The 16,598-nt window shown below is 36.0% G+C and overlaps 1 protein-coding gene across 3 annotated transcripts in view; it reads right to left on the reverse strand.

The window, feature by feature from the left end:
* The window catches only part of TUT4 (terminal uridylyl transferase 4), a 48,413-nt gene that overhangs the window by 15,266 nt on the left and 16,549 nt on the right, over positions 1-16,598 (reverse strand). For all 3 annotated transcript variants that reach the window (XM_086617367.1, XM_086617368.1, XM_086617366.1), the window contains 15 exons: positions 16,057-16,234; positions 12,856-12,944; positions 11,715-11,766; positions 10,817-10,886; positions 9,739-9,865; positions 8,643-8,762; positions 8,060-8,281; positions 7,739-7,913; positions 5,018-5,760; positions 4,359-4,509; positions 3,681-3,767; positions 2,236-2,339; positions 1,803-1,860; positions 1,605-1,708; positions 873-962 (listed from right to left, as the gene is read on the reverse strand). In XM_086617367.1, coding sequence (XP_086473493.1) covers positions 873-962; positions 1,605-1,708; positions 1,803-1,860; positions 2,236-2,339; positions 3,681-3,767; positions 4,359-4,509; positions 5,018-5,760; positions 7,739-7,913; positions 8,060-8,281; positions 8,643-8,762; positions 9,739-9,865; positions 10,817-10,886; positions 11,715-11,766; positions 12,856-12,944; positions 16,057-16,234 — 2,370 coding nt within the window. The remainder of the gene's footprint in view (positions 1-872; positions 963-1,604; positions 1,709-1,802; positions 1,861-2,235; positions 2,340-3,680; positions 3,768-4,358; positions 4,510-5,017; positions 5,761-7,738; positions 7,914-8,059; positions 8,282-8,642; positions 8,763-9,738; positions 9,866-10,816; positions 10,887-11,714; positions 11,767-12,855; positions 12,945-16,056; positions 16,235-16,598) is intronic.

The raw sequence follows: 16,598 nt of genomic DNA on the forward strand, positions 1-16,598 counted from the left end.
TGGACACAAAAGAGACATGGCAATATTCTGCACTACTGTGAACACATGCAAAAAACCAGTCATTACCAGTCGGTGACAGTGAAATGAACGTGTCCATTCCATTCTGGAACAAAGTTTATTCATCTTGATGTATTTTATTACATTAACATCTGATAGCATGATACTCTAACTCATTTTTTATTCATCTCTGTTTTGCTAAGATTTCTTTGGATGTGTTTGGGGAGTGTATTTAATAGTGCAGCTTGAATAAAAAGAAACACTACGTTTCAATTACCAAAGGCTGTATAGTACAACACTTTTTTAGAATATCTTAAGAAAAAAAAGATCCAGGAGATTTGGTGTTTAATACTTCCAAACTCTTAAAGTCAAGTGTATGTCCTAGGCACATCAAGTAGACACTTAGGCATTCATTCATCAACCCATACCTACTCCTGACTTTTACAGGAAGTATAACAAGGCAAGCAGGTCAGAAGAAAGCTGCAGTAATCTCTGGGCTGGTCCTAGATATGGAAACTTGGGAAGCCCACACACAGCCACATGCCCCTGCATCTTACGGTTACCATTTTTTCCAGTTTTGTTTGTTTGTTTGAGGTTTTTTTTCTGCACTGTAGCTGGTTTGAAATAAAAAAAAAAAAAGGAGGAAGTTTTCCTTTCATCAGCTTCCTCTTAGAAATCTTTGAACAGAGAAGAAGATATCAGCACTAAAGAAATTGATTCTGACACACAGAGCCAGATGGAACACAGCTTAAGAAAGTGCATGTCATAATAGCATTCTACTGTCTCCTTTCCAGTTGGTATTAACAAAAGGTAAACTCAGTGACGGTATGAGAAAACACTGTAGTACACAAAAAAGTACCTTCTTTTTACATTACCTTTGCAAAAACTTTCATTGTATAGCCCAGATATTGCACTCTAGGATCAATAGCTGCATATGTAGCCAGCATTCTTGTGTTATGCTGTGCCTGAGGGAGGGAGGGGAGGGGAAAAATATCAAATAGGTGTTTCAATGTAATTTATGGTTAATTATAATATAGTCTGTAGTTCAAGCACAAGTGATACATAACTGGAGGGCAAAAACCCCACAATATTCCATAAAATTCATGCAACATTTCCTGCATAAACGTAACTGACAGACATAATCAGGACAACTACAAGAACCTTAGAAAACACCAGCAAAGAATTAAGTCCGTAAGATCACTCATATTGAAACAAACTCCACAAATTGCATCTTCTTCAGAGGTGAATGTGAGCCCATTACATAAGAAATCGTGCCATTTTGTTGTGCTAGATGTAAGCTGGGATGAGATGTATATTCATGATAGCAGAAAGGCCACGGTGAATGTGGCACTAACAGCTTTTCAGGAGCATTCACAAAAATGCTTTGTGTGCCATGGCACCGCTCTGCCACCAGATTTTACAGCTACTTGGGTTGGGCTGAGGGTGTGGGCCACTGAATTTAAATAAAGTAGAAAAAGAAACCGCAAACACACAAAAACATTTTAATTCTCATTTCAGAATTATTCCCTCAAATGATTGTTTGAATGAGTTACAATGAATTAAAAAGCTTTCTTTGAACACAAAACCAAATACAAACAGATGCTTACCAGTGTATTGTATAAACTGATATCTCCTTCTAAGCCACTTCGTCTGTGTTCAAATTTCACTATAGGCACTTTGGCTGTTGTTATAGGCAGGATGTTTCTCAAACCTGGGGAAGCAACACTTTAGTACATAAAACATTTCCATTAACTACATATATAGTTCATATAAATACAAAACAAGTAATAGTTTAAAACACCTACCTGGATGCTTCTTAAGAACTTTTGCCAAACCTTCTATTATTTCTTTACAGTTTAATTTCTAGGAAAAACAAATATCACAGCTTCAGATGTTAAAACATGGATCCTATCCCAACAAGCACGCTTAATATCAAACATGCATTTCACAGAAGAAAAGTCTGTGTTCGAAAAGTAAGCAATAAACCAGCACATGAATTTACATAAACTGGTGACTCGTATTCTCTGTGTGGACATCCACTGTACACCAAATGTGTGTCTACAGGGCATTAAAAGTAAAATAGCCTGTATCTTGGTTCAATTGTACAGAATGCAACAAACCAATCCACTACTAGCAAAATTCTACCTTTTCTGTGTACAGAAATCTGAACTGAACTTAAAAATCTCAAAAAATTCTTGAATTTAAAATAGTAAATTTTATCAATTTCAAACCTCTTACCTCTGCATTTTCATGGCCTTCCAATGTCATGCAGATATCTAGGTCACTGTCCCGAAATCCAAATCCATTCTTTGAAGAGCCAAACAAGCAAAGCCTGGCTTTCTCTGATCAAAAGAGTAGACCAAAAAAAGTTAAATTATTTTACAGTTGAATGGTAAGTGCTTACCACGAAATATTGCTTAATTGAGCTGTGTAGGTGCCCATAAAAAATGAGCTTTAAGAGAGACCTCAAAATGTCACTTCTAAGACTTCACCTTTGACAAAGGAGGAAGCATAATACTTTAAAAAATATTTATAGAAAGTAAGGCAGGATAAAGCCCATGTAATGTTTTGTGGTATGTGACTGCACTTTCCTGTTTTAAATAAAATAAAAAAAACATGCAAACCCGGTCACCAGTACAGCTTTATCCCACAGATAAGACAGAGCTACTCTTAAGGCAGTCCAATCAATATTTCTAGTTTCACTCACACTTTATGTAGGTTGGATATCTTTCTAGTGACTATATAAATTTGGCCAATCAGTAAGCTCCTGTAACCATAACATACTGTTCAAGAAGATATAATCAATAAGATTAATACACTTTGTGGAACATACTTTCCCAATTGTTTTGTTTACAATTTTGTTTGAAACACAGGATGATTATGTATTTTCATCCTTGTAAAGGAAAAGTGGAATCATGTAACTGAGAGGAAGTAATTTCTTCCTAACTGAAAAAAATATATTGATCTGTTCAACTGAAATCAATGCTAGGAAAATATATATAACATCTACTCACAGCCTTTTTCCTAACCTTTAATAGATACGGAAATCTTAAGTCTTTTAAAGGTTAATAGGTCTCAATCCTCAGCTGCTGCCAGCAAATGGAGGGCACAGCCGGTGGATGAAGTGCCATTCACAGTTCTCTGACGACAGGCCAGCTACAGCAGAACGGATGGCCTTCTGCATAAAGCAATGGGCTGGAATTCAGGAGACCTGGGTTTGGTACCTGCCTCTAGCGCTGTTTCACCACACATCCAAAAAAATTACTTCCCATCTCTGTGCCTTGACCTTCATCATTGTAGTTAAGATACTTTTGCCTATTATATAAAAGGGATGTGAAGATAAACTCATTAAGATTTCCAAGATACTTAAAACACTGGTGACTAGGCAACACAGGTACTTGGCCCATGACCCAGATACACTAAACCCAACTGGCCAGGGCCCATTCAAACCTTCTTTTTGTCCTGACTGCAATAGTCCTGTATTTGCATTATTACTCTAGGGACTTTTCCACGGAATAGCACTGAGAGGTGTTCAGTTTAGAAGTCTGCAAGGTAGCTTTATGTACAGAGGGAAGAGATTTAAGCAAGGAAAATGAGCAATAATGAGACAAATTACATCTTCATGCTCTGGACCACATGAATGAAGAAAGCATTATCAAGAATCACTGCCTATTGTTACATACCATTATACTCTTTTCGAATAAATCTCTCCAAACTTGCCAGAATTTGTTCTCTGTTTTGTTGTTCAGATAAAGGAGGGCATAATTCATCTAAGTAAAAACAAGTTAAAATACAGTCAGATGTAACATTCAGCTACCTCAAAAAATATTTTTCAGCTAATTAAAAGTATTGGATACTTGGTGGGTTTTTTTGTCACATTTGCTTTCCTTGAATATGTATTTTTCTTTTTTATGATATCATTAGAGTTGTTTGGATTTTATTTCAGACGTCTGATTTTTCTGCAATTATTCAAACACAGAGCAGCTTGGTTGGCACCTGATGCCCAGCCAAGGTTAACCCATCACAGCACTCAAAAGTTTTTTTCCCCAAAAGAAGTCACAGGCTTTGACAACCACGAAAACTAGTTTTGCCCAGAGACTAATTTCTGGGAACACTTTTTACAAACCCAGTGAAATATCCTATACAGTATTAGTCTCTCAAATCTGTTATAAGAATTTGGTATCTCAACCACAGATTCTATGAAAATAAAAGTATCGATCCATCTGTAGCCTAGGGTACCTGTAGAGCTTCTTCCCACTGAATTTAATGGAATAAGTAATTTAATCCTACAGTTTGTTTTTTTTTTTTTTCAAATTACAGATCGCAGTTCACAGTGATGTTCAAACACTCTTCCAACTTACCAAAACATCTTTTACACACTATATCAAGTATTTCCCGAAATCTGTCTGTCATTGGTGGTAGTGGTTTTAGATCAATTTTCTTGAAATCCTCTGGGCAGTCATTTTTGGAATGTCCATCCCGTTTGCAGATGCTGCATACGATAGTTGGTGGCTTTTGGGGACAGGGTGGGGAGAAAAAGTGCATAAATGCAATTTTACTTTTAAGATAGTTCAACAAATCTAATGTTTCCATGTAGGTCATGCAACAAGAACACTTAACAGCTGAACAGCAACAGAGTCTCTACAAAGGAGAGCAGAACACCTCTCAACAGGCTGCATTTAGTTCTCACAGTGACTAAGAGCACCTGGAAATTCTGTAAGACAAGAGGAGAGGAAGAGGTGGGGGGGAACACAAAACTACAAAAACAAACTCATAGGAATTTTTTTTTTTTGGTCGATATCAGAAAGCTTGAGGGTATCAGACCATCTGCTCCAAAAGCCATACGATTTTCGTGTTTTACGCTCCTGAATAACAATTACTTGAAAAAGGCTAGAGCTACCATTCATAACAGAGACTGAAACAAACACAGGGAGAATCCCGTCATCCATCCACCCTTGGTTTTACTGATTTAAAATAGCCCACTGATATATGACCAGCACTGCTTAAATACACAGCCTACCTTTCCTGAAGTCAAAATAAACTTATCAAACACATAATGCATTTCTTCTGTAGAGAGTCTGTCTTCATCTTTGAGATCATGAGCTTCCACCATTGCTTTGCAGTTGGGCGAGGTAGCTGGTGTGCCAGTGCACTTATTCTTCTGAGAAGACTCTGTTACCAAACTCTGTCTACTTTCAGCATCAGAAAATTCATTACTAGAATTTGTGTCATAGGGCTGATGTTCACTGCAGTTACAGTGGTGGCTTAGCTCACCTTCAGTTATACAAACTGAAATTTCTAAATCATCCCTCTCTTTAAGTGATTTTTGCTTTAATTCACAGCATTCATTAGAAACAAGGGATAAAGCTGCTTCTTTGCGTTCATCATAACTAGAGTCCAAAGCTGAAAGTAGCAAAGAGTCTATGTCCTTGGAAGTACATCTTTTGGCTACAGCTTCTACCACTTCATTACATTCAAGTTCATTCTCTGGTATGTTACATCCACTTCCTATATTTTGTTTATCTACAACTTTTTCTCCTTGTGGAAGGCAACAGTTAGCTACAGGCTCTTCAGATCTTGTGGATTTCTTATTATTCGTTTTCCCTTTTTCTTTTTTCTTGGTATCTGTCTTGGATTTAATCCCATCTTTACTTTGTGGACATGCGAAATATTTATACGCTGTCCTAAATCGCTCCAGGATGTACTCAAACACCATCTGGCTATTTAGACTTCGTGCAACATTCCTCTTTAGTGCAAAAGGATCTAGGAAGAAAAAGAACAATTTCATTAGTGATCTTCAATTTCTACATTTCACTAAAGCAGCTGAAATACCTAAGTTATGATATGTCCGTTAAAAGAGATTCTTATAATATAACCAGAATTGTATTTGGATATACTTAAGAGAACATAGGGCCAACAACGTTTTTTGGACTTCTTCCATACAAAACACAACACGCGTGGCCATGAATGGTTGGCTATCCTAAACCATTCTAAATAGTGTTATTTAAAAAGAAAACCATGGGTATATTGTACTATTATATTATAGTCAATGACTAAATTAGAAGTGAAAATAAACACAGAAAGGCAAAAATAAATATAGGCCTGCCTGAACTCTTTTCCTGCAATGAAGAAGGGTTTGCATTTCCTTTAAGAAACTAATTTCCAAAGAGTAACATTAAGGTTATAAGGATTATATGAGCCAATCTCAGCAGGTTTCATTCTTAGTTCTTTCCTAGCAATTTCTAGACCAAACATGTTTTCCAAGTAAAAAGAGCACTTGCATAGTTGCTATAAGTTTGCCTGGGAAAAATAGCATCAAACTGAGATTCTGTTACTTCATAATTTCAGTTACAAACTTAACATTAAAAAAAAAGGCAAAAATGAAAACAAAAAACATAAAACAAAAACAACACAAAAAGACCAACAATAGCAGGTATCAGAACCAGAACGCGATCTGGTTTTTGAAATTATTTCCTGTTTCTTCCTCAATTAATCTGCTCTTTCATCTTACAGGTTTTAGTTTCCCACATGCTGAGCAAACATTACTCTAGCTTTAAAACTCTCTAGCTAAAAGTGACGGAAGGAAAGAATTGGGCGAGGAAATTGAAGCCACAGGGGCAATCTCAAGACCCACTACTCAACATGTTCCTCAACAATTCATTGCTGTTTTTTCTCCTTTCTACTTTCCCTTCTTGCCTTTCTTGTACCTTACTGACTCATCCTTCAATATACCTTTAGTCACTCATTCTCCATGATTCTCTTTGACCTATTTCTCCTTGTCCTCTCCATCACCTCATGTGTTACAGAAAAGCTACTTCACCAACAACTCTAGAAACTGTCCAAAATTCATTATTTATGCTTTTATAAAAATAACAGCATGACCGGTTTCTTAACCTCCCTGAAATACCCAATTTCTCTGTTCCTAAGGCCAACTCAGAATGCCATGCGTTGCTCTGTGACTTTCCCTGTTGCTTACATATTTTTCTGAGTTGAGGAACAGTAATAAAGATGTCTTCCAGTTCTCTTAAAGACGTAATAGACAATTTTTTTTCTTTCTCTCCCCAGCATGTATAAGCCAGGGTATGTATTATCATCAGATTTATGTGGATGGTCTCACTCTTGGAATAAAGCACTTTCCTTAGCCAGATATTCAGGCCCTGAAGCATGGCCTATGACATGTCATTCAGTTTCACAGTATGGAAAGACTACCAACAGAGAAAGGGACAATAGAGGGTGCTGGGGAGGGGTGGGGTGGGTGAGTGTGGGTGTGTGTACTGCTTTGATGGGTTTCCTCCAGTTCACTCCCATCAGAGCTGACCTCTCTGCTCAGTCTGCATTAGAGTCAGAGGAAACAAACTGATAGCTGGTAACACTCAAAATGCACTGTGGTTTTTGGAAACGCAGTTAGAGCTGCTGCAAATTTGTAATATCAGAATTATCAAAAAGGAATAAATAATAGCTTATAGAAAGAATGAAACACAGATAAGAACACAACAAAAACAGTGAGACAAATTTATACTTTGTACTTCAAGGACCTGAGTTGCAAAAATTAGTACTAAACAGAAAATTTGCCCTTAAACAGACTAAAAAGCTGCCAAAATGTATTTTAAAAAATTTACTTTCTCCTCCAATTGTTTATTTAATTTATTGTCCAGACTTCTTGTGACAAATCTTAAAGTATTAGTTAGAGAAAGATAATAATGCAGGGTGACTACAGAACTACAAAAGGGTATTATCCTACCTTCAATGGCTATTCGCCTTTTAGGCCAGTTTTTATTCTCTCTGGTTAAGAGTTCTTGTACCCGTATGCTGATGACGTATTCCTCCAAAGCAAATTCCAGTGTGTAAAACTTCAAAAGTTCTAACCACAGTTGCCCCAGTGAAACTTGGTGAGGGGTTTTGAATGCTAAGGGAGACTGAAACACATAGATAAGAATGCTCAACTGCAATAAGAAATTAAAATTCCCATTTTTCCTAGCTCCATCCAATATTAATGTTTAAAGATAAAAAACAGGGATAAGAGATAGAATATGGTTTTCAATGAAATAAAGCCATGACTTACATTGCCGTGCTTCTCTTTTGCAGTATTTTGGTTGTCCGCTTCTGAGCTTGTTATCTTTTTACCACCACCTTTTTGTTGTTCGACTTTAGTTTTACTTTCTGCTCCAACTGAGTTTTTAGCTGCACCATTTGTTGGTGGTTTGTACTCCCACCGCACAAACTCCTCTTCTTCTATACCTTTCAGTTGGTGGTCATCTGGCCTCTTTGAATCAAATCCTTCAATCTAACAACAATTAAAGTAGCTCTAAAACAAAACTGTATATAATACATACAACTAAAAGTCTTCATCAAAGGTAACACTGACAGGAATAACTCATGTCAGAAATACAAACAGAGAATTAAAGAAAAAAATATTTGCCTTTTCTCCAAAATACAGCATGACACAATTGCACAGGCTAAAGCAGCTGCCTTCTTTTAAAAGTCATCAGAATCATCAGGCATCAACTGTGTGAGGATTAAGTGCCAATGCATTTTATTTAAAAATTTCTCAGGCAATCAAATTCTGCATATTTTATGACCTTGCAGAACACAGAAATAAAGTCAGCAATATAACAATAAGGTTACTATATTGCTAAAGCACTTACCCAATTGCCCAAATAGGATGGTAAAATACGTGGTTTTCTTTGTTGAAGAAAAAATATCACCATTAAGGCAAAGGAATATGAGGGAATTCCACCTTCAGCCTGACAGTCAATGTGACAGAGCTGTAAGAGAATAAATTATTACTTTTCTGATGCAACATCAGCATTTTAATTTAAAATCTACCATAAAAGTATAAACACTAAATAAATGTGAGATACATACTGGAGTGAAACAGAAAATCCTTTACCTTAGAAACTGCAGTCATCATGCCATGCCACATACAGACAAAATGCAAATTATAGTTATCTGTACAGTGCTTTAAGTTATACTATTTTATTGTATATTATTAAGTTTCATCACATATTGTGATTGTGGGACACATTTACACTCCTATCTAAAATTTCAGTCAATTATCAGGTTTTTGTCATTGCATGGTATCTCATGTACGGAGAGGGGGACCTCTTCTATGGGAACACACGAGAGATGTAACAAACGTATTAGACTTTGAACAGTTCTTTGTACTTTCTACTACTGCTACTTGTAAAACAAGAATTTTTTTAAAACACCTTGCTAATCAAGCAACAATAATACCATGCAACTGATTTCTCAGTAAAGCAAAGACATTGTAAGTCAAGTATGGCCTGGCAGCAATTTCAGGACTGAATTACAAGCCAGTTAAATGCTGGCTGTCAACATTATAACTTGGTTCCTGCAATCACTGTTGACGACTATAAGAAGTACAGCAGGTTATGACAACAGACCCTTTTCTGAGCAAGTTAACCTTTTTCAACGTGACTTCATTAGCAGAAAGTTTGTAAGACCAGATTGCTCTGTGGAGTTGGTTTTCAAGGATCAATTAACTAGCTTCATGTAACTAGCATAATAGCTTGGTAACAGAATAGCGGAACCTTCATATATATTTACAGTTTCACACCAAAATCTTCAGTTTCATTCTGGCCTGTTAAAGTAAGAGGTGAACTAGTGGTATGAAGTTCTTTCCTACAAACATATTCATGGTATGTTATATATTACATTGTATGCAGTACTTAAAAAGAGGAAGTAAACATATTTAACTATCCTCAATATTTATAAACTTACTCTAGCCCAGTAGCGGAAAGCCAAAACCAAGGGAATAAGGACAGGCTCCAGTTTACCAAGCGCAGCCAGCAGGTCAGTTGTAAGGCAAGCCACATCATTTCTAGCGCTTACTTTACATGTCAAACCACTGTAATTACAAACGGAAAACAGATAAAAAGAGTTATCGCCTTGTGTATACAGATGAAGCTTGGGGTAGGGGGGAGGTGAGGCATCACACCCACCATAATAAAAACATGCATCAGTGTCTCCCTGTGTAAAAACCTCACCTTTTTAAACAAAACCTGCAGAATATAACCACATTTTACTATTACCTCATTAGTTGCATCTAGAACTTACAGAAGTTCATTACAGCTAAAAATATAAAACAGCATTAAGAATTTGCTCTAAGTTCTGTCATTACTTAATTGTGCAATCTTAACACAATTCAAACTCCGTGTATATCTTCCACATACCAAATTAACTAATTAATTAATAAAACAAACTCCCAGCTGCTTTAAACACTTTTGGTTTGCTTCTTAGAATAATTATTTCTATTCATTTAGTACTTACAACACATTTGCATAATCTACAAACACAGGAAAATATATGCCCACCTGTGTTTCATTAACTTCCCCACAGTTTCAATGACATACCTCTAGCCACTCAAAGCAACGTGGACATCACACAGCAACCATGTTACATTTTTGAGGTTGTTAACTTCTTAGGGATTTACTGAAACCGTCAGATGATGTGTTCTTACAGGTAATTTGTATTTTATAAAAGGTATTTAAAGCCTTGGATTAAACTGCTGACAGAAATTTTAAATATTAACTGAAAAGCATTCAATTTTTTCCCTATGTAACTCAACGTAGAACTGGTATTTTCAGACTCCTACAAGTAATGACCTCTATGAGGCACAAAAATAACACCAAGCTTTCTTCCTAGATTGTGTTTTCACATATGAGCAATTTCCCTTTAACATGAATGTTACCTAAATGTTACAGTAATACTTCTCGTCAGCAGGGCAGGCAAACAGCTGCTATGAACAAGCATAGTAGAAATTGGTACCTCATTAAAAATCCTTTTCAATGACACATACCTTTTAACATCTTTGCAAAAGACAACCGGAACTTTGGCATGGAAATCTGACTCCACATCCGAGTAGACAGCTAAGCAAGGAGAAAAAAAACATTACGTATGAAAGTCTTTTACAGTTTTCCCAACTGTGTCTTTAGATTGTGTCTCAACTCTTAGATTTATACCACACTTTTACAGAATTACTCAAGTTAAGTGCTGTGTAGCTAATCAGTAAGCAATATTTTCTGGCTAATTTCGATGCTCACCACCAGTATCACACAGCCAGCAGGAGTAAGGTGGGGAGGGAAGAAGAAAAACCCTGGTAAGGAAACTGGGCTGGTATCTCTTCCAGAAGCCTTTTGGTTTTACAACATTTGAAAGACACAAGGTTGAATTTCTGACAAACCATCACGATAGTTTGAGAACCACTCATGGAGCTGACCTATCAAATTTTCAGAGGATGCAGAATGCAACGCTACTTGTGTCACTTGGTTTAAGATGTGGGGATAATACAGTTACATGACTTCCTGACAGAACAAGGAGGCTACAAGTTTCAGAAATCTTGTAATAGTTCTTACTGATGTTCATATGCAAATGGAAAGTGACTTTCAGGTTCAATGCTTAGAATTTCTCCTATAACATTAAGTACTTTATGACCCTGCAGATATCTAACACTATTACCATAAATTCTGGCAATCTGAACTGGACTACCTGGGCTGCCATCCTCCTGCTGCAGGTTCTCATCACTCACTTACACAAGCACTGGTATTCATAAAAGTCACATTCATAAAAACTGCTCAGATACAAAAATAGATTAGTTTTCAACCAAAGTAAGTTTACAGAAAAATTAAGCATAAAAAAAACTCTGAACAGCAGTTGAAATGTTAATTAAATAAAAATGAGATGCTACTAAAACTCACCACTGTTCTTCAGGATTTCAAGCACCTGTATCAGAACATCTGGTTGACTCATCTAAAATTACAAGAGCAGAGCAGGTTACATTATTCAGACCAACCTATTTTATTTTACACTTCATTTAAAACCACTTAGATTGCACAACTAGTAACAGTATGTTCTTTCACAAAAATGAAATCGTGTCAGTATTAATGAAAAAATTAATTGTACCTGTCCGCATCACAAAAACAGGGGCTAGCAAATATATTAGCCAGTTTTCTTTTAGCCTACAGCTTTTTTTTAGTTAATACTTCTGCTCTAGTTCCATATTAACAGACTCCATCAAGTTAAAACAAATTACTGGCCATACATTCAACAATTTCAATGTCAACACATGCCACTAGAAATACACAGCAGTAAAGAATTTAATGTCAGTAGTTTCCCAAGGGTGTTTAAAGGTTGTGATTTTTAAACATGTTTTCTTTTCTCCCCCAAAACCAACTTAAGTTTCAAAGATAAGCTGTAAATAGCTTAGAAAGAATTAGCACCACCTTTGAGCCTTTGACATGGTATACTCCACACGCAATGGTCTTACAAAGGGCTCCATTTTGCTTCCTAACAAGAACGCACTGCTAACATCACCTACTAAACACGAACCAACAACTTCAGTGTCTAAGGCCAAGTTATACTACTCTGCAGGAATTCTGTACCACAGTAAACTGGGATGTGGCATCTACTTGCAAGTGACTAAAACATAAAGGAAAATTGTCACTTTTAGCCCCACCTTTAAAAGGGGCGGGGGGGGGGGGGGGGGGGGAGAGGAATGAAGAACTACAAGATTTTACTGTCTGAATCATGAGCACATAAAAGCACACTTATCCAGAGCCAATTATTTTTATACTGCTTCAATGCTTACTCAAAACATGAAAAAGATAGGCTAGCATAAGATTGTCCCAAGAAAAATGAATTAGTTATCTAACAAGCAATGAAAACTTTATCCACTTGATTCGCAGCACATCTGACAGCAAATCAAAAATTATCTGCTTTGTGCTATTCTAACACCATATGCCCCAATAGAAGATGAAAGCAATGAAGTAGAAATAAATGTTTATGGCCTTGATTGATTTAAAACCCAGTCCTAGTTAATACAAGACAGGATCTACACACCTTAGGGGGGAATTTAATATCAATGTTAACATCACTGGTCTTAAAAGCGAATCTAGTTAAACAGGAGCCATACATCCTCAGTGAACAGTCTGGAAGAGACAGAAACATAATTATTTAACAGCCAGTAAATAAATTATTCTTTAATGGATAATAATTGATACCTTGCTTTCGATACTGTACCTCACAAGTGGTACTTGCCCATTAACGAATACTGAACCACTTTCTCACTCCTGTGAAGGCCAGTCATTTGCATAGCACAGCATCACAGGAAAATGGATAATTCAAATAGCGTAATTACCAAATGTCTAAAATTTTTCAAGCTATTTGAAAGTATTTTTGCAATGTGGCTTTAGCTTTGCTTGCTTTTAATATAAAACTGAATAAAAAATAGCAATAACTGTCGCCATCTCAGTGTAGGATTTTATTTAACAGCTTTTGTTAACTACAGCTTGATTTCACTGCAGCAGTTGGCCAACTACAAAATTCTTCACTGCCTCATACACTTTTGTCACAAAAATGTTTTGCATGTGCTACAATCTGTTAATTAACATATTAACAAGTTCCTAGGCACAATTCATTATGAAACATGCATAAAATGTAAATTCATTATAATCCAAGACTCAAAGTACAGTATCTATTTAGTGTTTTTATCGTTAAGACAGTTCCTTACCTGCAAAGATGAACAACAGATCTGAACTAATTACAAAGTAACTATTCAGTAATAACATCATGAGAAATGTCATTCCATTTCATAAACAATAATTTATCCCACTTCATGATATAACTTTTGTAGATGAAAGCCTTCCTGTAATACATATCAGGGCTCTCACATGTCAACTGAAAATTGAGACTATTCTCAATGCCTTCTAAATCCAACATCCTGCTCACACAGGGTCACCAGGATCAGGTTGCCAAGAACTGTGTCCAGTTGGGTTTAGAAAACCTCCAAGGATGGAGAGTTCACAACCTCTCCAGGCAACCTGTGCTGGTGTTCAACCAGCCTCACAATGAAGATTTTTCTTAAATATTTTTAGTACCTTTATTTGTGTTCTGACCCAACACCCTCAACAGAACCACAACAAAATAATTTTTAAAAGAGAAAATAAATCTTATACATGAGCAGCTTCAAACAAAACTTTCTCTATTCTTCACTATTTAGAAACTAGCACTCTCAAAAGGAATTTCTGTATGGTAAATAAAATAAATAAAAATACTGCATTATAATTGCCTCCAATGGCTTTTCATAGCAGTGAGAATTTCTGCTTAGTTCTAATGCGAGCTTAAGAGAAAATCATGCCAGAACACCCCATGTTTTCTATGCTGTGCATGAATTATTTTTTACCTAATTTAGAACTTTGGAAAACACATTCACTAAAACACAGGAGCTTTGGAAAGCGGAATAATAAATTGTCATTTACTACTGCAGACTCCTCTTCCACTTCTAGTACTTCACCTCCACATCAGCTCATCAGTCCAAACAGACAGCCAGGCGAGTAACACTAACACAGTAATTTTCATGAGTATTTATGTAGAAGCGATAATTTCATTTGCTTTGTCTTATTATACCATCAGTATAAAACTCAATAGCATGTCAGAACAGAAGTTTGCACTCGCAGCCACATATGGCAATATTGTAGAGCAAACAGATTAGCAAACCTCCACCCTACAAGACCCCGTTCTATTTAGCACCTTCTGTTTAAGCATATATTTAATATAGTTCCTAAAACTAAAGCTGATCATCCTGCAGTAAACAAACAAAATCTTTCTTACTACCGTATTTTTATAAAAAATAAAATGAGTGTATCAACTCAGTTTCAATACAGATGAAATAAAAAGTTTGAAATCTTTTTTTTTGTCAATGAGATTCACACTTTATTCTGTTCAGATTCACTGAAAAACAAACCAATATTAACATAATGTCAACATTACTGTAGCTCCAAAAATCAGCTCTCTAACTCCCAACGTATTAGCTATAGGAGACAACAGGAAATCAATGCAAAGAAACAAATGTCAAAAATTATTTTATTATTATTTATATTATTTTATTTTCCAACAGTTGTACAAATCATATTTGAATGTTTAACATGTCCTATTAAAGCAACATACTGTACTTCTGAAGGGAGAGGAATGAGAAGACTACCATTCAACTTATCTAGACAATTTTTATAAACTTTATTAATGCATTGAGCTTTACTGACCCACTGAAGCAAAAAAAATGGGGCTATGCATTTAACCTACTCAAGACTTTTTTTCTCTAAATTATTCTTATTTTTTATCAACATAAAGCATTCAGTCAAGAAAAAGGCAGATGAGGTATGATATTTATACGTGGTTAAGTAAATGTAATATTTTGACTTATTTAAGACAATTCCAGAGACTTTGAGAAGCTACAGCTGATCTCAAAGTACACCTCCCCTCATTTTAGGACCCATTAACCATAAATATACGCAAGATGAAATACCTGTTAAACAACAATCCTTGTTGATTTTAATGACTTGTTTTAATGAACAGTTACTGATTAGTACCTGCAGATATTTCAGATCAAAATTAAGCACCAAAAATGTCTCATATGCTTACCAAAATCACTCATAGCTGAGGTCAATTTTTTTTTTTTTCCTAAAACTATGCTTTAAAAAATTGCTTAACGCAACTTTTATCTGCTCTGGAAGATTTTATGAACAACCGAAGGACCAGTAGGGGAAAAAAAAAAATTATTTCAAAGTCCCCCTCATTTTCTCCTCCTGCTACATTTATATCAGTTTAATGATGTGCATTTGGAAAAAAAAAAATCTCTACTGTAATAGCCACAGATTTCAGTAATGCTAAGTAAGGTGTAGGTGGAAAGGTTTGTAGGACTAGAACCTGAGGGAAAACCTCCGTGGCTGAGGCTTTTAACACAACCAGGAAGGAAATATTTCATGCCCTGGAAATTTCCAATCTTCAGCAGAAATCACCACTTTAAAGACATACCAGAAAGAAAGAAAAATAAGCACAATCGTATTTTCTTCTTTTTGTTAGTCTCTTATCTTCTTTTAAATCAACTGCCAGTCTGTATTAAAATGCCTGTATATATCGATACTGTATAATAGAAAGATAATTTAACCCCAAATGCATTCATTCACCATCAACAAAGGTACCAAAATCTATGTAAAATAAGACGAAAAATCTTCACCTAAAGAAAATGAAGAATACTATTAATACCTGGTAAGGGCTGTTGAATAATTTTCTCCATCTCGTTTACAATTTCTTGACGAATTCTGAAGTCATCATCTGATATGCCTTGCTCATTTGCTGCCTCAATGAGTGTAAAACTCAGAGCAGCCAACTGTGCAGAAGAGGGGGGTGGGAGGGCACGCAGCTCGTTTTCTTCTTGTTTTTCCTGAATAATTGTTGGATGATAAAAGTAAAAACTGGTATTTTAAGACAAAAAGGTTATCTCATACTATTGCATGACATTAGAACATACTGCCTGCTGTTTGTGTTCTTCTATTTACATGGTGTCCTGACCAAACACTTGCAAAAGCAGGAGCTCTGCCTGGCCTAACTGGCAAATGTCCTAGTGTGGCTCACAGAAACGACAGTAGATGCTCAGTGTTTGCAGGAGAACACGTCGTTTCACAGCTGGCAACTGGGGAAGAAATCTGCTGTGTTACGTTCCTGAACCACATTTTCTGACAGATCTGAAACAGAATTCATCCAAGGAAATGAAAAGTGGTAATTGTTCCTACATAATAAAAGTAACT

This window comes from Tauraco erythrolophus, chromosome 10 (assembly GCF_009769465.1).
Source record: "Tauraco erythrolophus isolate bTauEry1 chromosome 10, bTauEry1.pri, whole genome shotgun sequence".
In the NCBI taxonomy this organism is placed as follows: domain Eukaryota; kingdom Metazoa; phylum Chordata; class Aves; order Musophagiformes; family Musophagidae; genus Tauraco; species Tauraco erythrolophus.